The sequence below is a fragment of the Fukomys damarensis genome, unplaced genomic scaffold, assembly GCF_012274545.1.
Source record: "Fukomys damarensis isolate Sample0158 unplaced genomic scaffold, DMR_v1.0_HiC HiC_scaffold_17, whole genome shotgun sequence".
NCBI lineage: Eukaryota > Metazoa > Chordata > Mammalia > Rodentia > Bathyergidae > Fukomys > Fukomys damarensis.
Window position 1 is genome coordinate 70535971 of NW_022900929.1, and position 23123 is coordinate 70559093.

General features: G+C 35.0%; 1 protein-coding gene and 1 non-coding gene across 2 annotated transcripts in view; one reads left to right on the top strand and one right to left on the bottom strand.

The window, feature by feature from the left end:
• Positions 1 to 481: 481 nt before the first annotated feature.
• Positions 482 to 23123, bottom strand: part of Map4k5 (mitogen-activated protein kinase kinase kinase kinase 5) — a 115219-nt gene continuing 92577 nt past the window's right edge. Inside the window, exons 23-35 of the mRNA XM_010632707.1 lie at positions 22887 to 22971; positions 21232 to 21311; positions 20781 to 20841; positions 19654 to 19656; positions 18701 to 18815; positions 18277 to 18335; positions 14634 to 14737; positions 13910 to 14087; positions 11342 to 11410; positions 9193 to 9285; positions 6749 to 6819; positions 4050 to 4105; positions 482 to 2055 (exon numbers count right to left, since the gene is read on the bottom strand). Coding sequence (XP_010631009.1) covers positions 1968 to 2055; positions 4050 to 4105; positions 6749 to 6819; positions 9193 to 9285; positions 11342 to 11410; positions 13910 to 14087; positions 14634 to 14737; positions 18277 to 18335; positions 18701 to 18815; positions 19654 to 19656; positions 20781 to 20841; positions 21232 to 21311; positions 22887 to 22971 — 1062 coding nt within the window. The 3' untranslated portion in view covers positions 482 to 1967. The remainder of the gene's footprint in view (positions 2056 to 4049; positions 4106 to 6748; positions 6820 to 9192; positions 9286 to 11341; positions 11411 to 13909; positions 14088 to 14633; positions 14738 to 18276; positions 18336 to 18700; positions 18816 to 19653; positions 19657 to 20780; positions 20842 to 21231; positions 21312 to 22886; positions 22972 to 23123) is intronic.
• On the top strand, positions 8465 to 8536 carry Trnat-agu. The gene has a single exon. It is a non-coding gene; the product is annotated as a tRNA-Thr (tRNA).

Below are 23123 nucleotides of genomic sequence, written 5' to 3' on the forward strand. Positions count from 1 at the left end.
GATTTAGCTCAGTGGCACCATGCCTGCCTTGCAAGGGTAAGGTCTAACTTCAATCTTCAGTACCGCAAAAAAAAAAAAAAAAAAAAAAAAAAAAAAACCCGACTGCAATCTCTGGATATGAGGTGAGCAGGCCAGCTATGGTGACTTTCACTGAAGTGTTATCTAGCTGGGCAGTTTAGCCAGGATGCCTCTGATGTCAGAATCTTAATTAGGTCTCTTTTTGCAATGGCCAGATTTTACAGAGCAGACTCTTCTAGTATTCTGTTAGGATCACTGCCACGATTTAGTGAGAAAAGGAGGTTGTTGGTCTTTGTAGCCATAATGTAATTTTCTGTACTTTGAGAGTGTACCTCTGCCACACAGTGTCCAGTATCCCTCGTCTAGAAGATCCATTCAACATTTCCCCAATAAACAACCACACACTTATGATACTACAGCATACATGCAGTTTAAAAGACCAGATACTGTATGTTTTACTTGTGTAACATTTTATTGCTTGCATATCTCATGGTGAAATGAACAGAGTCAGAAGACTCACGGTCTGGGTCAAACACTAACTTGCTGTATGGATTAGATATGTTGCTTAACCTTGCTGAACCCTTAACTTCCTCATCTGAAAATTGGAGATAATAATACTTATTTTACAAAACTTCTGAAGATTGAATGAGATAAACTGTTTTCTGCTCAAGTAACTGGTCAGAATAACCTTATATTTGCTACTGCTAATCCATTCTTTATCATCTCAATGCTGTTATTAATAAATGCATTAAGACAACAAGTACCAACGTTAACACTTTAAATTTGATCTAATAATAGCAAAATAAAAAAAAAGCACAAAAAATGGTCCTGTCCTTTCTTATTTTTAGAATACTGGTTTTTATAGTACTCATTTATATTATCCCCACTGGAATTCACTTTCATTAAACATTTTTTTCTTAAACCTACTCAAAATGAATACCTATGTATGTGAAAACCCCAGGATTACATGTATAACTGAATGACAGTTTCCCCTCTGGCATAGTATAAGTAAAATATATAACATGCGCAGTTAAATATTCATCTTCCCTATATTAGAGATAATAATATATATGAAGATTAATTTCTTATGCATTATCCCTAATATCAAAAAAATCACAGGTATAGTATACTGTTTGTCAAGAATACATACACATGGTAATCACACTTAGACATAGACACCACTTCTAAAGATACTTTTCAACCATCATCAATATTCTCTGTATAACCCCTTAGCAACTAACAATTTGTAGTTAAAAACATAAAACTCCCCTTTAAGGCAATTCTGCATGAAATTGTATTATAAAATACTTTTGTTAAATGAAATCACATGTGTTGAATCTCCCTGACACACTGCCTTTAACCCCTAAAGTACTACTCTGAAAAGGTAAACATTTTTATACATTATAAAAAAATTCAAGCTGCTCTGCAACCTTCCTTTGCTAAAAGTTAGATAACATTACATCACTCCAGCAAGAGATTAATAAATAAGGATTAAATATTCTATTTTACAAAAACATACAGAATGGCCAATGTAAAAGAGAAAGGCTTATTTGAAAATTTATCAAATTATGTTCATTAAGAAGAAATATGACATGGTATAAAGTGATAAAATGGTCACTAAATTTATGTCAAGAATTATCTAAAAATACCATGGCACCCTGGGTACAAACATCATTTTTTTAAAAAAAGACGGTTTCCTAGAGGACTATTCATCTCGTAGCTTTTATTAAGCAAACTTGATATAACCACCACACAGTGGCAAGAGATAGACTAGCTGTTTCCAGCTATAGAAAATACTGAATTCTATCCTAACATACAGATCATTTCAGATATAACCCATAAGAGTTACAGCAAATCATGGTACAGTCTGTATTGAATTTCCTCAAAGTATTTCTGCTTTCATTAGATTTATATCCATTTTCCTGTCATTTAAGATCAGTTTCTGGTGCTCAGTAACTATTTTCATGTCCAGCCAAGATGTAGAGATTGCTGTGTGCGGTAGGATTTTCTGTTGGCCTACTTTCCAAAACGACAACCCTGCAATTAAACCAAAAAAAAAAAAAAAAAAAAAAAAAAAAGCTTTAAGAGTAAAACCAGGTTTCATGCTTCAAATATTATCAAATAGAAAATGAATAGCACTGTTCACATTCTTATAAGATTACACAAGATCAGAGTTGTACAAATTAGTTTGTATTTTATAGCTCAGAAATACAACTGGATAAGAATTAATGACTACACAAAGTATTGAGATATTTAAAAGTAGTGTGAACTTGGGTGTGGTGGTGCACACAGTCCCAGCTCAGGGCCAGGATCACTTGAGCAGGAGTTCAAGAGTAGTCTGGGTAACACAGTGAGACTCTGCCTCAAAAAAACAAAACAGTTAAAAAAAGTAATGAAATGGGACTCCTCTTTTATCCTTGGAACAAAGGAAGAGAAGAAATTAATAGAAGGATTGATAGAAAGAAAAATTTCAACCAAGTGCAGTATCACGACATCCCTGCCAAGAAGAGTTTGAGAACAATATAACAAATAATCTACCCATGCAAAGAAGAAATTCTAGAGGGGGTGTGAGGTGATATTGCACACATATTTCGTATCTCTCTAGTGTACAAATCATCTATATCTAGTATGTTATTTTACATTGAAAGCAGTAAAATTATATATATTCATATTAAATTATATATATATTCATATTATGCAGAGAAAAGTAGAGAGGAAAAATAAAATTATCTATAACGTAACTGACAAGAGTTAATAGCTCTTAATATTTTGACTTTCTTAGCTCTTTTTCGCTACACATAAATACCTGTGTTAAATAACAACAAAAATTTAACCACCTTTAAAATTAACATAAAATAAAAATGTGGTTAAGATATATATCTCAAAATCAAGGAGATGCCCAAGTTTAAGTAGATAAGCAAAACAAGACCATGATCTCAATGATCTACAACAACCTTTCAAAAAATTATTTAAAGAGCAAATAACAGCAGAGAGTAGTGAGACAAGACAAGGAAGGGAGAAGGAACAGTCAGGGCACAGGAGGTGCAGCCAAACGAGCACCTGAGAGGAAAGGCTTTTGATGTGAACTGCTCTCAAGCAGAGTTCTCACAGCAGTGCTGTCTGTACCAGGAGCCCTGGTCACCACCTGCCATTCACCTGTCACCCCTTCCTGCAAAGCAGTATTCCATTCTAGTTCCAGAACATTCACCAGGAGGCTTCATATGCATTCTTCCTTTCCATTTTTGTGCTGTACTAGTTACTAGGTTGCCATGCTTTGTGGCCTTACCTTTTCTACTCACTAAAGCAGTCATTATTTTTCAAAAATTCTCTTTCTCCTTATAAAACTCTCATGCTCATGCTCCATTCTCCTGCCCTGATTCCTCAAGCATCTAATATTTAAGCAGTGACAGTGAATGAAGACCTGAGATGCCCCATCCATGTCTCAGAACCAGTGCAAACTACTGTAGCCAATTCTATTGTGGGAACAACTTTTGGTGTGAAAGCAGGAAGGAGTGGGGATTTTATTAGTTACAGAGTTAGACTTTTGGGGAACAAAAGCTACCATTTTTCTCCTTAAGATGGCCCAATTTTGAGACTTATTTTGCTTACAAAAAGAATACATACAGGGCAGTTCCTGCTAATTTTGAGAAACCCTAAAAACCAAGCTAACATTTTCTGATATAAAAGCAAATAGTGGGAGGTGTATATTTATAACAGTTAATAGAAGAGTATAGACCAGGAAGGGCGGTGGAGAGAAAGGGCCCAGAAATATCTGTCAAGGTTCTGGGACATAAACATCTACAAGCACATTTTGTCTTGGTTGAATATAACTGTCTCTAGAACCACGATCTTTACACTGAAGAAAGATTGCTAACTTGATTTACTAAAATATTACCCTCTCAAAACAGATACGGAGAAATTTCTCTAAGTTGATAAACCTTTAAGAGTTTTGACCGAAACACAAGTACAGGCTGACAGTATAATTCAGAGTACAACCTGAACTCTAGGTAATTAAAAAAACAAACCATTACCTGTCTGATCCTAATAAGCGGAAAACTCTTGTTTCGTCTGAAATCTCCTGGGTAACCTATGAAAGAAAATATTATCAGTTACACCTTAGTCCCCATCTTATTAAGTAATAATTTCAAAATTATTTGGATAAGAGCAGTTACTAAACACAATGAATAATTTTTGACAGACTCAATTCCTCAAGTGAAATAAATTTCAGTGTTTCTCTCTTGACTATTAGTAGAAATGAATCAACTCATGGAACATCTGGTATGGGCGAGGCACTTTCCTTAGAAGAACAATGGGCAAAATGCATTGTAATCTCCCTATTATTGAAGAAGAGCCTAAGGACCGGAGAGGTTGCACAGCTTGTTCAAAGTCATGTGACTGGCAGGCCCGAGATTTAATTCTCCTCTACTTCTCAAGGAAGAGGTCTGGAGGCACCCTGCCGCCTATCTGACTCGTTTTGGTACAGCTGTGTGTACACTCCCAAGCACCAGTTCCATGCACCAGCGTACATGGCATTCTACTCCTCAGCCATGCAAAAGTACAATACCAAAGTGTGGAGAGTTTGGGGGTAACTCTTAACCAAGATGGGATAGTAGCTACTGCATAAATGCTCCAACTTCCCCACCCTCAAATGAGTCAATTCCTGTATTATTCCTTAGTGCTCCTGCTGGACTGAGCTCTGGCGATCCATAGTGGGAACTGGCTTATGAATGTGCTTTTTATTGGGGATTGAACCCAGGGCCTTCACACTGAGCTACAGCTCCCACTCTTTTTCACTTTTTTGGAACTCAATAAATCACTTAATTGCTCAGGCTGGGCTTTGACTTTCAGAGTGCTGGGATTGACAGGTGTCAAAGCCACCACACCTGGGTTTTAGCTGACTTTTTTGCTCCTTTTCATTTTACATTCCTGATCCCATCACTGTGTTCTGGAATTTAGTCCCAAATAAACTAACTGCACCTGAGTCCTTATCATGGGTCTGCTTTTGGAGGAACCCCAACTAAATGGAAATCAAGTAAGTATAAAAATAGTCCTTTAACAAAGAATTTGCAGTCTGGCCAGGAAAGTAGAATTAATGTGAATCAGAAAACAAGCTAGGTGCTATATTACATGGAGCTCATTTTCACAGTTTAAGTTCAGAAATGCTTCAGTGACTGTGGATTGGTGTGGCTGAATATTACTTTGTGAAAGAGGTCAAGGCTTCATCTAGGCCCAACTTGAAGGAAGAGAACATAAACAGAAAGAGGTAAGCAAGATACAATAAAAGTAGGTAGTTAGGGGGCTAAGGGTGTAGCTCAATGGTAGAGTGCTTGCCTAGCATGTGGGAGGCCCTGGGTTCAAGCTCTAGGAATGCACGCACACACGCGCGCGCGCGCGCACACACACACACACACACACACACACACACACACACAATGTACATAGTTAGGAAATCAGGTTTTATATTTGATATGGTGAGAAACAGGTTTTCTTTAGATTTCTAATCACAGGAATGAAGTAATGAGCATAGCCTTTAAGGACAATCTTTTGGCAGTAAGTAGGACTATAGATTTTATCAAATTCAGGGACCTGGTATAGGTCCGTAACCAGATGAACTGAAATATTCAAAGACAGTTTACCTCATTTTCTCCTGGAAGCATTTTAATTCTGCATACATATAAGGGTTGGAAATATTTACTTACATGTGATTACAAGTGTGGCTAAAACAAAAGGTAAATTCAAATAGAAGATGATTCTGAGCTTTAAAGTAAGTTCAAAAATCGATGAGGTTATAGTGTAGAAAATGACATAAATGGAAAATGTCTGTTACAGCAAGATTCATTCCCCAATGTGGGAACCCAAGCCCCTTCCCTGGCATGAAAATATCCTGATTATTTCAGCTATAAGTGATTTTTAGAGATCCTTCAAATCTAGGCTCTGCCACTAAATTACTTATGTGCCTGGAGACATTACTTAACCACTCTATACTTGCAAAACGGGAATATAAATAATATCTATTCCATGGGCATCAAATTCATATTTAGTCAAGAGGAAGGGAATAAGGAGGAGGAGAGAGGGTATTAGGGCAAGGAAGGAGTGGGACAGAAATAAGCAAAATATATGCATTGAAACCCTCTACAATATATAAAAGTAAGGGGATGGTGAATGCTGTGGAGGTGACAATGATCCAAGTATGTTATGTTCTGTATGAATCTGCCAAAGTAAAACCCATTCATCTAAACAACAAAAATAGTGGGAAAAAAATGAGCCACTATTATGTCTGGAACACAACAGGCATTGTGTATTATTTATAACAAGTATTTTCAATGTACTTGGTACTTGCTACTTCCTAAATGAGTTAATTTTCTTCAGTCTTGTGATCCACTACATACTAATTTGTAGCTTAAAATATTTAAAAAGAAGCTATTATATTTATAGATTATACTCATTAAATTTAAAAAAGCCCAGCAAGGTCAGCAACCATAGTTACAAACTACAAATCAGAGGAAAGAAATTGTGTAAATTTATACTATTTTGTAATTCCTTGTGGACACTAAGAATTTAAAAATATAAAAGTGAACATATTAAAATACCTGTTCTTTTACTCTGCCAGTTCATAGTATTAAAGGCATTAAAAGTGGTAACGTGGGTTCAGAGGGGACATGCAAAAAATGAATGTTTTTAACATTTCTTCAGTGGGAGGTGGGGAGGTAATCTGAGGTCAAAAACTTACCTCATCTGACTTGAAGCTTTTCCCCTGCATTCCATGTTTCCAGAAAGCCAGCACACTGTCTTGAAGGCATACTAAAAAAGATAAGGGAGACTGAAACTAGTATTTCACTATCAATTTCCCTTTGTTTTTTAACAAATAATAACCTAAGGCTGTTCAAGTGCTTAAGGCAAAATTCCACTGTCTAGACCATTAATTCTCAACATTTTTGTGGCTAAGACGTGTTTAAACTCAAGTACTTTACTGAGGCAGAGTTATGCAAGTTTTCAGATATATAACGGGCACTCATTTAAATATAGGTTGATTTCTGATGAGCTAAATATTAGCATATTAATTTCCCTTTTACAGGCTGTATCCTTTGTTTGAGGTGAATAATAAATACTATACAGGGGGTGGGATTTAAAATACCACCAAAACAAGAAACATATACACCTGTGTTTTTGGCTAAAAAATGATTAGTTAAGTAGCTATTAAACAAAAGTCTTTTATGTTCACATTTTCCATATTACAAAACATTTTTTAAGCAGTAAATTTGCCTGTACTCCAAATTTAATCACATATTGAATATTTATGGTCTGAATTAATTGTATAAAAATGCTTAGTATTTAACCTATTCTTATAATGTAAGTATTAGAGATAATTAAACAGAATTAGCAAAAACAAAGACAACTGTGGAAAGTGACTGAAAATTACACACACATATATATATTCTGGGGTGGGGTGGGGTAGAGTACCAGGGATGGAATTCAAGACCTTGTGCTTGGGAGGCAGGCACAGCACCACTGAGCTACCCTGACCCTACTTATATTTCTTATTAGAATACTATGTACAGAGTAAGTGGAAGAATGTTCTGGGACCATAATTCAGCTCAATAAAAGGAATAGTATCTCATTCTCATAAAGACAAATGTCACCTAAGTGAATGGTGATAAAATATCCAGTTACTGGGTCTAACCTTAAGACAAGATTTTAAGGAACTCTTCTATCCAACAGAGTCCTTGTGATCATTCCAGTGTTTACTAGCAAGAAGAAACAGGAGCCTAGAAGGAACACTTCTGCAAAATTTTCTATATAATTTGCCATATATGAAAAGGTGGAGATACCAGAATGTCTCAATTAGAATGAAGAAGGGCTCTGATCTGTATGGCAGCTCTTTCAGAAACATACATGAAGAAGTTAAAGAAGAAACTAGAAACTCCAAAATTCCTTTTGTTTCAGTAATGCAGAAAGTTTGGGTTTTCTGTTTAATAAACTGTTTCCTAATTATAAGAAAACTATTTTTATGTCAGATGTTAAACAAAAGCATAAACATATTTTTGTTTTGTGTTTTCTTGGTGCTAGGAATTAAATCAAGGCCTCATACATCCTACTACTAAGCTATATCCTTACCCCCTTATATTTTCTGACAGAGGAAAAATTCAGTTTAATAGGAGAAACTCATATTAGAATATTTAAAAAATGAAAAACATTAAAAAGAATATACATGTAATTATAAAATAAGTCTATTAAATAAATAGAAACTGCCAACTTTAACTCTTTTCTTTGATCTTTGGCTGAAAGGCATCATCAACGGTTCAAAGCATTTGTAGCGCTGGGTATGGTGGTACATGCCAGTAATCCCAGCTACTTGAAGCAGACAGATTGTAAGTTTGAGGCCAGTCTAGACAACTTAGTGGGATCCTGTCTCAAAAATGAAAATACATAAAATTTAAAAAGAGCTGGAGATGTAGCTCAGTGGTAGATCACTTGCCTAGTATGTGTGAGGTCCTGGGTTCAATTCCCAGTATCTCCAAAGTTTTCAGCCATAATATTTTTTCTTGTAAGTCCTATCACTGCTGGGAAAAATACTGACATATAATCAAGGAGGATGCATATAACAATAAGCTGTAATGATTTTTGTCATAAAATCAAAATGGCATGAGTTTCTAAATCCTGTGGGAAACCTGCTACTTATATGTAAATAGACCTAAAAGCAACAGACATCAAAACACACTAAATACAATCTTATATGGCAAAGAATTATAACATATCTAACACTGGTATAACACAAATACCTTCATGATTTGAAAGGAACTGGGAGAAGTATAATTTATTTGATTCAGCAATGGGAATAATGAACAGAAAATTTAAATGTAACAAGTTTAAATATTCAGGAAATAATATGGTCAAGACCTGCTCTGTCCAATATAGTAGCAATCAGCCACATGTAGCTATTTATACTAAAAGTTAATTAAAAAATTAAAAAGTAATTTATAACACTAATCATGTTTCAAATGCTTACTTGCTGCATGTGTTTAATGACTACTATATTTAAGGGCAGAGAAAAATAACATTTCTATCATCACAGAAACTTGTAGGAGACAGTGCTGATCTAGACAACCTCAACCATGAACAAATGAACAAAAAGCCCCATACACTCCAAACTCAGTAAATAAAACAGGGACTTACCTACAGATTCAATGCGAAAATCAAAACTTAGCTCTGAGGCTAGTTTCTTACTTGACTTTAGTTTTCCTTGAAGATTTACAATTTTTACAAATTCTTAAAAAAGTTAAAAGCAAAAGTCAAAACTGGAAATATAAATTTCCTAAAACAAATATAACATGACACGATATATGCATTTTATATGGATATTAAATGATATTAATAAAGTTCCATGATTTACTTAAGTGTACCTGATGAAAAGTCATCATTAACATGTTTAAAAGATATATTCTAAGAATGTCTCCTTGGTAAATGGCAATTCCGCTGTTTTTCTTTTTCACGCAGTATATAATGAACACTGACATTCTCATCTTTAAAAAAAATAAAAATTTCTTCTTTAAAAGTGGCTATTTTGGTGCCTATTTAGTGATAAGGGTTTTTTCCTTATAAACTACATAACATATGTTATATTTGCAGTAATTATAACTTTACTACACGAGTTCTATTCTGCAAAGGTACACATGAGCAAGAAACAGCACTCTTAAGGCAGTAAATCCTAGGGTGGGGAGCAAATAAAATAATTCAACTCCCTTTTGTCTAATTGTTTTTAATTTCATCATCTTTCACTCAGAGTTAGAAGTTATATCTATATATCTACTACCATGATTTGAGATCATAAGCCCACTACAGTCCACTAAAATCAACTTATAAATTGTATAGCTGACAACAATTTTTTCTTTTTTTTGGTACCAGAGATAGAACTCAGGACCTTGCACTTGTGAGGTAAGCAGAACCACTGAGCTAAATCCCCGGCTCCCTTTTTTTTTTTACAACAAATTTTTGAAGTCTTCTTGTATGCCTTTAAAAAACAGAAATCTCAAGAATATCACTTACTAGTTACCTCAATTAACTAGGAATTAATCAATTAGTAGAGAGCCTTTTTAATCAACCTGCCACACAATAGGGATTGAACCCAGGGCCTTTGCACTGGGCTACACATCTAGCCCTTTCAAAAATATTTTTATTCTGAGATGGCATTTCACTAAATCACAAAATTACCCAAGCAATCAAACTTGCGATCTTCCTACCTCAGTCTCTCATAGTGCTAGGATTATAGGCATCTGTCACTGAGCCCAGCTGATCAATGACTTTTTAAAAATTGTGATAAAATTATACATTATTACCAAGATGAAAGCTAAGCACAATTTATCTTCCTTTGATGACTCATAGGATATGTGGGGATTTAATGTTAAATCTAATTATTTGGTTAATACCATATTTTCTATTTGTTTGGATAAAAAGAAAATCGATCAACTTTCCTTAAGGACAACTGAGTAACACTCCAATCTCATTAGCAGAGTATTCAGAGAATCAAGTTCCTCACAAAGGGATGACAGTGAATGAAAACATGTGGGTTTTAGTTTACTCATTTATAATATTAAATGATATTTACTATTCTATAAAGTACAGTAAGTATCTTCAGAGCATACAGAGATTATGACAGAAAAAATGGGCAAAATCAGTAGTAGAACAATTTTCAAAATAACCTTGAACACTTATAGGTAGGTCTAGTCATTAAAAACAAACATTTTGGACCAGTTATAGCAAATACTATCAAGTTTCAAATACAATCCTGTATGGGGGGATTCCATCTTGTAGGATTTTACTGAATAAAAATGAGGTGGGTTTTACAAACTAGAGTGATTAATTTGCAAAATAAAAATAATATCTGCTCCTGAAGTTTTTTCTACCTCAAACTACTCACACTTCCTTCAGTAACATTCTCTGTACCAAAAGAATCATAGCCAGTAGGTGAAAGTGTCAAATCTGTAAGTATATTAGAAATACACTCTGATGCATCTCCAAAGTTAATGTTTAATGACTTTCTAGTGACTGTGAGCTTCTACTTTTCATTAGTTATACTTAAGTAGGAGAGAGAATAGTTTACATAAAATTTACCCCAAGATATGGCAAACAGGCCAAATATATATAAAAAGGTGACAGGGGAAAGCACTGAAAAACAGATGAATTACTGGTAGTCAATTTCATTTTTTTCTTCAATGAAACCAGGTTTAAAATAGAGAAATAAAACTCTTGAATTCTAGTTTCATAGAACTAATTACATTAAAAAATCATTTTAACAAGAAGTATATTCAAAATTAACAGTACTTACTGTCTAAACACACTAAAACGGTGTCTCTCTCCAACTGCGTTACGTGAATAGAATCTAACTGTTGGCTGCCTTGAGGGGGGAGAAAAGTTAGTTATACAGTATGCTTTAACAAACAAGAGTAGAACATAAACATGAGGTCTGAATTTTGCTGTGATTTAGTCTTGGAAATATAACAGAAATCATATTTTGTTGTATTTACCTTTCAAAAAGTGAATAAAAATTAAGGAAAACAAATTTTGGTCCCAACTTGAATAAATGAGCTGAGAAAACCTCTATTACTACTTTTCATTAATAACTCAGCTAGTTCTAGAAGGATGAGTTATAAAAATAAAATGAAGCAAATACGGAGAACCAAGTAAATGCATGCCATACAACGGCTAGATTTTGCTCTGCACTTTACATAGTCAATGGAAGATGGAAACATGATCAGTTAGGTGACTCACAGCATCTTTAAAAATAAAGTTAAGCCAATGATTCAAAAGAGCACAAGGGTTAATGTAACTATGATCAGGAGAAACTTTTCTTAGTATCAGTGTGTGTCTGCAGTAAGGAGGAGAAGTTCCCTCATAAAGAGGACACTGAGTGAGTAGCATGGTGAATGGTACCTTCAACAACTTTGTAGAATGCAACTCTTTACTATGCTGATAGTTAAGCCCTGTGACTTAACATCTGCTAATAGATGGGATGATAGTTTTGCAAACATTTTGTGTAAAACAATTTATTTTAAGCACTGAGATTGCTTACATGGTCTTTAGCTCAATCTAGGACAAGATTTTAAATAAAAGCCAGTCATTCTTTATACCTCTCTGAAGTAGGTGAATCTTTTCCTTTGAAAACTGCCACATTCATAAACATTTTATTTATTTGTTTATTTATTTATTTGGAGACAGGGCCTCAGTATGTAGTTCAGGCTAGCCTTAAATTCAATATGTAGCCCAGGATGGCCTTGAACTTGCAGTGATCCTCTTGCCTCAGCCTCCTGAGTGTTGGGATTATAGGCATGTGCCACCACACCCAGCTAGACATGACATTTTATAAAGTATTTTGGGGAATTTATGGAACTTCAAAAAGGTGACATACAGTGAACAATCCAGATCTACATAATCAGTAAAATGTCTCTCTGGCAGCACACCAAAAAATTTTTTTCTCAGCTCATCTGTATTCATTCAACTAATATAAGAATCATCCTTGAAAGTGTTGCAATAATAAAACAAGCTAGAGACTAAAGGGGTCTTGGAATAGGAGTGTTTTAAGTAAGAGCTCTCCATCCCTCTTCCTTCACATCCTTTCCAGCCTCTGGAAACTGCAATTTGACTCTCTCCTTGTGTCAGCTCAACTTTTTAGCTTTTACAAGAAAGCAAGAACACTAAGCATCTGTTTTTTGTGTGCCTGACTTATTTCACTTAATGTAAGGACCTCTAGTTTCATCCCTGTTGCTGCACATGAATTTCATTCTTTCTGTGGGTGAACGACAGTTCACTGTGCAAATACTCCACACTGTCCTTATCCATTCATCTGCTGACAGGTATTCAGGTTGGCTTTGTAACTTGGATACTGTAGACAATGTAACAACAAACATGTGCATACAGGTTATCACTTTAACACGCTGCTTCATTTCGTGTGGATATAAACCCCACCGTGAGACTGCTGGATCCTGACAGTTCTATTTCTAGTGTTTAAAATAATCTCCATGATGTTTTCCATAATGGTTGTACTAACTTTATTTCCACCAGCAATGTACCAGAGTTTCACTTTCTCTGTATTCTACTAGCATTTGTCATTTTTAATCTTTCTGATAACAATCATTCTAACTGTAGTGAGATATCTCTTTGTGGTTTTGATTTGCATTTCTCTGATGACTAGTGATGTTGAAGATTTGTCATTAGAAATACATTTTGATTGAATTGTTCAAATTTTAATATTTGAGAATAAATTTTCCAATTTTTTCAGCCTTCACAGAGACATGCTTGATAATTTTCTAGAATAATTAATCATTCTTAGAAAGTGCAATGGATAGCGCATTCTATGATTCTAAGAAGTGATGGATGTGGAAAAGGTAGCTTAAAACAGAAGAGAGGAAAAAAGGTAACTTTCAGAAGCTAATAAAATTCTGGGAATGTCTTAGAAAATGCAATAATTTATTTAGCAAGTTCAAAGATATAGCTGGCAACAATTCAGACCTTTCAACATCAGGAATCATTAAAATTTTTCTTAGTAAAATAATCTGAATCAAATTTCCTCTGGCAAACAGAAATCACAAACTATATTTACATGATCATTCTGGCTTACTTGGGAAATTCTGTTCTTTTTTTTGTTTGTTTGTTTTTTTGAGACAGGGTCTCACTATGTAGTTGAGACTGATCTGGAACTCACTATGTAGCGCAGGCTGGTCTTGAACTCACAGCGATCCTCCTGCCTCAGCCTCCTGAGTGCTGGGATTACAGTCGTGCGCCACCACACCCGGCTGGAAATTCTGTTCTTTAGAAGAGCCCATACTGGTTGAATTTAAGTGTTCTGGTTCTTTTATATGCGAAAGTATCAATATTCTAACAAGGTTAAAAAACTTACCTGCACCAATTTCTGTAAACCATGAAGATGCAGAATTCAAATTGATTGTCTCAAACTGAACTACTTGATTTAATTCAGTGCCTTTACTAATAGCAACACAGACCATAGGGTATTCTTGTTCTGGTATCACCAGCATTTCAAATACATTCAAAGGAGTTGGTAAAGGAAAATCAAAGTGCTGCAAAAAATAAACAGAACTGTAACTTAGAAACATTCTCCTCAATCACATTGTTTTTGAATAAAGTCAATAGAAACGTGAGGGGTGGAGGGGTTGAAAATAGAGCAGGGGAAGGGGGAAAAAAAACAAGAACCAAGATATATCATGCAAAGGTACAAATTCCCAATGATGAATATCATCATATTGTATGCCTAAAATGTCCCAATAAACTTAATGAATAAAAAAAAATCAATAGAAAGGCTTCCCTTTCCATGATTTATCTACTCTATAAAGGCCTACTACTAAGTTGATGATATATGAATGTTCTCTACAAGAGAACTGGCTTTATTACTATTTATGGCAGTAGTTTATTTATTCTATGGTTCCAGAAGTTTATTCAGATCAGTTAAAGAGGAATCTTAAGAAGAGCAGAAGACTCCCTAAGCTAAATAACTACTAACAATTTTAAGTGTGGTGACACTAAAGAGTAGTAATAAGACAATAATTTTACTTCAGTTATAAATTAGCATTTTCTAAAGAAGAAAATATAAACAAAGCAATATATACCTTTATCAACATGAATTTCTGCATTGGCTCATACCACTGAAGTAAAACAATCCCAGACTGTAAAGCTCCACAGAGGTATTTATGTCCTGTGTAAGGGTTTCTGACTGGAAAGAACAACAATAACAACAAACATTCAGAACACAGAACACCTTCGTGTGAAAGCATAACTAGGCTAGTCAGATGTGAGCAACTACGCTGTACTCACCTAGAAGCTAACAGGGCAGTGCTGTTATGAGGGAAAAACATGGAATGGGATCTGGCAGCAATGCTGGAGCATGGATGGAAGAGCAAACAAACGACGTGATCACCTGGCTTGCAAAGAGCAATTACTGTCTCTGGTAAGCAGGATGACAGTAGTGGGCAAATAAATACAATTCTTTTTATTTTGGCTTCTTTACTCTTTACTTGTCACTTACCTCAATTTTATTTTTTATCAGTATATGTTTGCAGTATAGAATGATCACACTCTCAGGAGGAGTTAGGACTTAATCTTCATCCTCTTCCTGTCCATTCCCTCCATCTCTTGGTCCCCTTCCCATCTGCAAAGGATCTATTTACCTGTTTCCTATGACCTATCTTTTATTTTGCTCTTTATATATTTTCGGATTCTCATGCAAGACGAACTGTGTGATATGTAAGCCTGTGTGTCTGATTTAGTTCACTTAACGTTACGGTCTCAAGGTGGATCCATTTTCCTACAAATGTCTCAAGTTTATCCTTCTTTATGGCAGACTAGCAATCCACCACTGTGTATAAACACCATTTTCTTTATCCACTCATCTGTTAATAGACATACAGGTCATTTCCAATATTTAGCTGTCATGATTTGTGGTGCTATAAACATGGATGCGTACGTATTACTATAATATGTCTTTAACTCTTTGGGGACGCTATCTAGAGAAAGGGAATAGCTGGGTCAAATAGAATTTCTAGTTTTAGTTTTTGAGGAATGTCCACACTAATTTCTATAATGGCTGTACTAATTTGCACTCACATTAACAATGTAAGGTTACTTTTCCTCCTGCAGCCCTACTGGCATTATTATTTGATTTCTTGACGATTGCCATTCTTTCTGGAGTAAGATAGAATCTCGGTGTTGTTTTAATTTGAGTTTCTCTAATGGCTGGAGATGTTATGCATTTTTCATGAATTTATTGGCTACTTGTGCTTCTTCTGAGAAATGTCTATTTCAGTTGCCCATTTTTTGAAGGGTCAATTTTAAATTATATACTTTTACTCCTAAATGCTTTTAATATGCTAGCTTCTTAAACATAAGAACTTTTCTTTATGAGAGCTTTTAATAAGAACAACACTTTGAACACCAAAACATCTAAGCTAATATAAATCCTAAAAACTATTTCTAAGTAAAATGACTAAAAATAAATTCTGACAAGAAAGTCTAGGGATAAGTGAAATTCATCATATCATTTTTGGCACAGTGGTTTTCAGTTGCCTACTAAAAGCAGGGTGATGATAAGTCATCATGTATGTATCCACTTACTCATCTTGCTGGAACTTCTTTAATCCAAATCTACAAAAATTCATGCTGGTCTTTCTCCCCAATTTGACTTCCATCAAAAATAACATATACTGATTATCAGAGCAGCTATGTGCATTAAGCTTTATAGTAGTATTTGTAAGTTTCAATCTTCTAGGACTTTCTGGAATCAGATTCTGGGAATCTGATAACAGGTACAGATGTGATTTTTGCTAGGAAGATGTTCACAGAATGTTCACAGCCATGTACTGCACAGCATTTCCATCAACGATGGACTGCATATGCTACGGTGACCCCATAAACACACACCGTCTCATGACACGTAGCCACCTTAGTTTATCTTAGTGCAATAATGAAACTTCCTAGAGATAAGTATTGAGAGGCATGACTGTAAATAAAGCTCATCTACTGTTAAATATTTCTGTCCTAGAGAGTATGCATTATAGTTTAGAACTTCTGTGTACTGTGAACCTCACTGATCAAACAAAAGAATAAACAGAAGTTTATTCTAAGATCTCAAGACATCAGACATAGATCTGGTTCTAGGTTCTATTACTTACTTATGACACAATAATTGTCAGAGCTGTTTAAAGGTTAAGTGAGGGCTGGGAATTTAGCTCAGTGGTGCTGCACCGGCCTCGCAAGCACAAGGTCCTGAGTTCAATCCCTGGTACCAGGGGGTTGAGGGGGCTAAGTGATATAATTATGTAGTAAAGGTTTATCCTTGCCCTGGAAAAAGTCTGTTCTCTATTCTCCATTCTTCAGAGATAATTGCTAAGCCTGTGAAATGTCATGCTTGATAGGAGTATCACTGTCTGGGAACCTGAGGTCACTGGATAATCTAACAATATGATTGAGGGTGAGGCTGGCAAACACTGGAAAGTCCTAGTGTGAGGGCTGGTTATGCCAGAAAGACCAACAATGTGACTCAGAATGGGAGCTTTGGGTCACGTAGTATCAGCTCATCTTTGGAAGGCATGGTGAGTGAGATCAGCCACATATGCCATCACCACCACCTTCAGGATGGAGCCAAAATAAAAACTGGATGATGAAGCTCAAGGCAGCTTCCCTTTACTGCTCTGTGCTTGGTCCTTTTCCTGTGCTCTGCTCTATGTTCTTCTTCCATTGGGTGGTTCTTTGTTTTGGTAGTGCTGGAGATTGAACCTAAGCTTTGTGCATGCTCAGGCTCTGAGTTACAATCCCACCCGCTTGGCTGAATTTAATCTGTATCTTTTCCCTGTAAGAAACTATAATAGTACCTTTAACTTCTTTCAGTGAATTTTTTGGGTCCTCCTAGAGAATTTGTGAATCTGAGGGTGCTTTTGGAAAACCCTTAAAGTTGTACTTTGTATTAGAAGTATGGTGGTCTTCTTTAGATTGTTATTTCAGAGTTAGCTAAACTCTTGTAGTAATTTTGATAATGAACTAACAAACCCAGGCATGGTAGCACACACCTAAAATTCCAAGCTACTCTAGAAGCTGAGGCAGGAGAATCACAAGTTGAAGGCTAGCCTGGGCATTTAGCTAGACCCTGTCTCAAAATAAAAAGTGCTGGGGATGTAGCTTAGGAGCTGTGTGCCTACTTAGCATGCACACAGCCTTGGCTTTCATCCTAAGTACTGGATCAAAAAAGAAATTAGTAGGGGGCTGGGACAGCAGTTCGGTGGTAGGGCACTTGCCTAGCATACACAAGGTTTTGGGTTCAGTGCCCAGTACTGCAAAAGAACAAACAACAAACTATCATTAACTGATAAATCTCAGGGACTATGGTTAACAAACAGTAGTAGCTGCGCATGCCTGTAATCCTAGCACTCAGAAGGCAGAGGTAGGATTACTGGGAGTTTGAGGCCAACCTGGGCTACATAGTGAGCTCAAGACCAGCCTGAATTATACAATGAGACCCCGTCCCAAACAAACAATCAAACAAACAAACAAAGAGTAGGAATGCTGGGCTGTGAGAAAACATGAAGACTACTATCTCCATGCATTTCTATGCCACATTTCTTTATACATTCTTATGCTCTACTGGTACCATAACTTAAAAAAAAAAGTATTCTTTCCTATTTTATTCTATAAGACTCTTCAAATAATTTTAAAGTTGTTAAAAGTTCTAACCATTCAGTTTGAGAAATAACATTTACTTACCTATGCAACATTTGTGGCACCCTTTTGTATCAGGAATCTTTGTTGTTAAAGCAAATTTTCTGAAAACATAAAACAATATAAATGTTCTTTATAGATGTGGTTGTCATACAGTGATTTATGAATGCATCACATCAGACAGAAAGGAGCTTTAAAAAAAAGTTATCTTGGACTTTGAGTACAGACTGTCTGGTTTTATAGGATTGAGGTAGGGCCTGAGAATCTGTATTATAAAATTTCTACAGGTGATTCTCATGGACAGTCCAGTTTAGGAAACACCAGTCTTGTGCATCCTAGATGACATTTATTTTAGTGTAAGCGCCTTTGAAAATTGAGGCAAAGAAAGTTTTCTCTGTGTAAGGAACACTGTTTAAAAAACAGATACTAGTTCTCCTCACTCCTAGCAGAACAGAATGGTATTCTGTACCTTGGCAGTATGCGGTCTGGAAACCTATGAGTTTGAATATGGGCAGCTAATCCTGGTTTTCTGGCTTGTTCAAACAAAGCAATAAGATTATGAGAGTAAAGCTGAAAGGTTTTTCCTATAAAAGAGAAATATGTTACTTTCATTTATCATTTACAACAGGAACCATATAATTTTCAAGTAAAAGGAAACATAATTACCTTCTAAAATGAGGAGTCCAGTCATGTTCAAAGGCCAAGCAAAACAGAAAACATACACAAAATCAAAACAAAACAGAACAGAAAATTCAGTTAATACTATGTTGAAAGTAAAATAACCTTAATATAATATTAATAAATTAGGTATACTCTGACAGTGATCTGGGAAGAATGTTTGTAAACCTTCAGGGCGAGAACATAGAAAAAGAAATTCTTAAAACTGATGTACAAAATCTTATGGGCTGAGTTACAATAATTCACATGACAACTTTAGAATAATGGAAATATATGAAACTACATCACTATCACCTCTCTGGCTTAGGTCTATTTATCAGTACATTATTTGGGCTTAAAGCTGATTGTAATGACTTCTTCAAAATAATATAATGAAGTAATAAAGTAAGCCAATATAAGGAGCTACAATACAAGGATAAACAGGGGTGCGATCACATATAATAAAAGGCTGTAGTTAAGGAGGGGAAACATGGTAAACATCTTCTGATTCCCCACTTTATAAGGTATGGTAAAATAACAACACAAAGTAGTTTTTATCCTTTTACTATTAAAAAGCATAAGTATAAATATAGTCTTCTCCTAATGAAATTCTCTACACTTTTTCAGAACAGCAACATAACCCTATGCCAACCTTGTTCTCTCCACTGACCCTAAATCCAATCCTGAGATGCACAGCTAGCGAGGCTGCTAAAAACACATGCACACATTTGGGAACATTTTTTCCTGTTGGGCTCTGCGGCCCACCTTCTTTCAGTTCCACAAGGCATTCTAACTAGGGATAAAAGAACTAATTTATAGGCTAACTTTCCCCTGCTTATCTTTTAAATATGTAAGATGTGCGTGCATAGTGCTTTAAGCTATTTTGAAAACAACTATGACTAAGGATAAAATACAGCAGCAAGAGCATTAGGGAAAAGTTATTTTATGTGTGTAAAATTTAGAACTGTTTTAAACAGAATTAAATTTCTTTGCAAAAAAGTAATAAATTAATATTAATAAATGAAATGTAAGATGATTTGGGGAAAGATTAAATGCTCTTGATGTCAGCTTTTTAGAACCATTTATGCACAAATAATACACTCTTTAAGTTTAGTATATGTGCTGCCAGAGCGAGCACAATAATATGTTTTTCAAAAACACTGAACCAGCCAAATATATACATTGCTGAAGAATCTCTACTACAGAGGAATAATAATTTTGTACTCTATATTAGAATCAGTAATCCTCTAAGCAGTCATTTAAATCTAAAATGTAAGAAAATAATGTTTCATACATAAGGAAAAGAATCTAAAATTACTACCCACCTATTCAATGCTAACTATAACCAAAAAAAGAAAAAAACACAATCACCCAAAGAGGTAGAGGTTGCTCTGGAATCACTTTGTTTAGCAGACGTTAAGGCATCAGGCCAAGGCAGCTCTAATGCCACCACCAAACAGCTAAGGCTTCACAGTTTTACTTAGCACTTGGATTAATTTCATTTAAACCCTACAACCACCATTCTCATTTGATAAGTATGAAAACAGAGGCTAAGAAGAGGGGAACTGACTTGCAGAAGCTCCCAGAGAAAGAAGCAGCTGGATTTGCTGCTTCTTTCCTGCATCTGTTAATACTCAGTGGAGGACCAGGGATGACAGTAATGGTGGAGGCGCAGGAGGAGGCTGAGGCTTTGCAGGAGGGAGGGACCTCAGGGAACGATCACTGTGTACCTACCCCTCACGTGTACAGCTGCTGGGGCATTTGGGAAGAAAAACCTGCAAGTCTCAAAGTTACTAAACTATAGCTATCTAGAATTACAAATACACATTTAACACTTTATACTAAAAAGACATTTCTATGCTTGCCTGTGTTTTTTCATCATGAATACATACCTGATAATGACATTAAAGTATTATTGATAACATATAGCCAAGTACACTTCCGTGGAAATAACTAAGGAAAAAAGAAAAGAAGAAAATTAAACTGTAATTTTCATTCTCTTACCCTTTAACCTCCAAATTCTAATATTCTAAAACAGTACTTTTAGGGATGTAGCTCAAAGGACAGAATGCTTGCCTAGCATGTGCAAGGCCCTGGGTTCCACGGACCACACAAAACAAAATAAATAAAATAGTATTACAAAAGGAACTATTTTCTATCTTCTAGTAAATTACCAAAACCTCAGGGAAACAAATTTTTTTCAATATGAACATGTAAAGAGTATAATATCACCCTTTCAAATATTTACAATACAAATAAAAATTTAGGTCTATACAAACTGATTTAAACTTAAGATACTTTGATTTGTCCCAAGTACTTTTTTGATTTAGAAGGCTTCATTACCTGTTCCATAGTTGCCTCATGTAGTTCATTGAGATTCAACGTGTAAATACCATCTTCAGTTCCAAAAATAATGTACTGATCTAAAACAGTTCATAAATTGCCAGAATTTACTATCATTTTCCAAAAGTATTTACTAAAATAATAGTTTTATGTTGCAATGATATTGTTAGCCATCCACACAAAGTAAAATTATTTTCTAAAATTCATGCCGCCTCACTTTCCCCAGCACCTTTCCTGTTTTATAAAAAGTAGATACATTCTTGTTAGAATAATTCACTGAGTTTACCATAACTATGTTAATTCTCTACTTTGACATAATCTTTGTTTTAATTTTTATAGTAATAAATGTTGCAAGATACCTCAAATACTCTTGAACAAGAAAACTGCACATTCGGTATAAATTATATATCACAATACACCACAATGAGTACACCTGGTGCTCACACCCTGGTTTCTAAATACTGTTTCCACTAAGAGCCACGGTGCAGTGGAGACAAAACTGACTTTGGTTCTGGAGCAGGGAAAGCACGAGATGAGCCTAGAAACTCTGTTGTGCCAGAAAGGAAGGAAATGCTAGAAAAAGAATTCCAACATTTCAAACAAAAGGACACAGGAGCTTCCACAGCTCTTATGAATTTCTGTCCTATCCAAAAGTTCTGAGACAATTTAAGTATAAAAATAATTATGATAGATCACATTTCACTGAACAAAGTAAGAATTCATAAGTTCAAACTGATTAAATCCAACATGTAATCATGAATTATATGCTGAACTGGAAAAATGAGGTGAAGACTAGAAAGAATATTATTGTGAAAGTAAAATTTAAATATGGACTTTGGATTGAAAAAACAGAATTGCATCAAGGATAAATTTCCTGATCTTATTTATAATGGTTTTATGGTAAGATAAATATGCTTTTCTTCTTCTTCTTCTTCTTTTTTTTTTTTGGTAGTTCTGGGGATTAAACTCAGGCTTCATGCATTGTAGGCAAGTGCTCTATCACTGAGCTATATTCCCAGCCTTTTTTAGTTTTTATTTTGAGACAGGATCTTCCTAAACCACCCAGGCTAGGCTCAAACTTGTGATCCTTATGCCTCAGCCTCCCAGAGTGCTGGGATTACAGGCCTAGGGATGATTCTTGGTACTAGGAAATAGATACTGAAGTAGAAGAGCATGAGGTCTCCACCTCATTCATAAAAAAATGCACATAAACAGAAAATGGTAAAACAACTAGAGCAAAATAGAAATAATTGATGATAGTGAGTATATGAGTTTCTTGAACTTTTTTCTGTAAAATGTGAATATACCAAATAAAAAGTTCCAAACAAAAAATACTTCCTTACAGTTAAAAATTTTATTTACATTTTCTAACAGTGGCATTTAAAGCAGATCATTTTATAATCGGTTTTCATTATTGTGTTGAAGCAGGAACAAACATTTCTGAGCTCCTCTACTGCCTACTGCTAATTGTCAATCAGATAGGTTCTTTGTTTTGTTTTGGCTTTACTCTTTAAATTTCACTACATTTAAACTAAAACCCTATACTATTTAGTCCCTAAGGTCTTATTTTTAAAATAACCTGCTTGCTGATTATAGAGATCTTTTCCTATAATAAATACTTTACTGGAGATGCATAGAATATTCAGAAATATTACCTTTTGTATCAGGATGTATCCAAGAAGTTGCACAATTAATTTTCAAAGGACAGCCATCAAAAACTTTTGAAAAACACGCTCCCATCTTAATTATAAAGAAATGTAGACTTATTTGATTAGATAATTTTAAGTATTTTTATAAAACTCATTATAAAATATCAAACTTTTATTTGTAAGTCTATGGTTTCATCTCAAAACAAAGTATATATTAAACATAAATTTAACCTCGTCTACCAA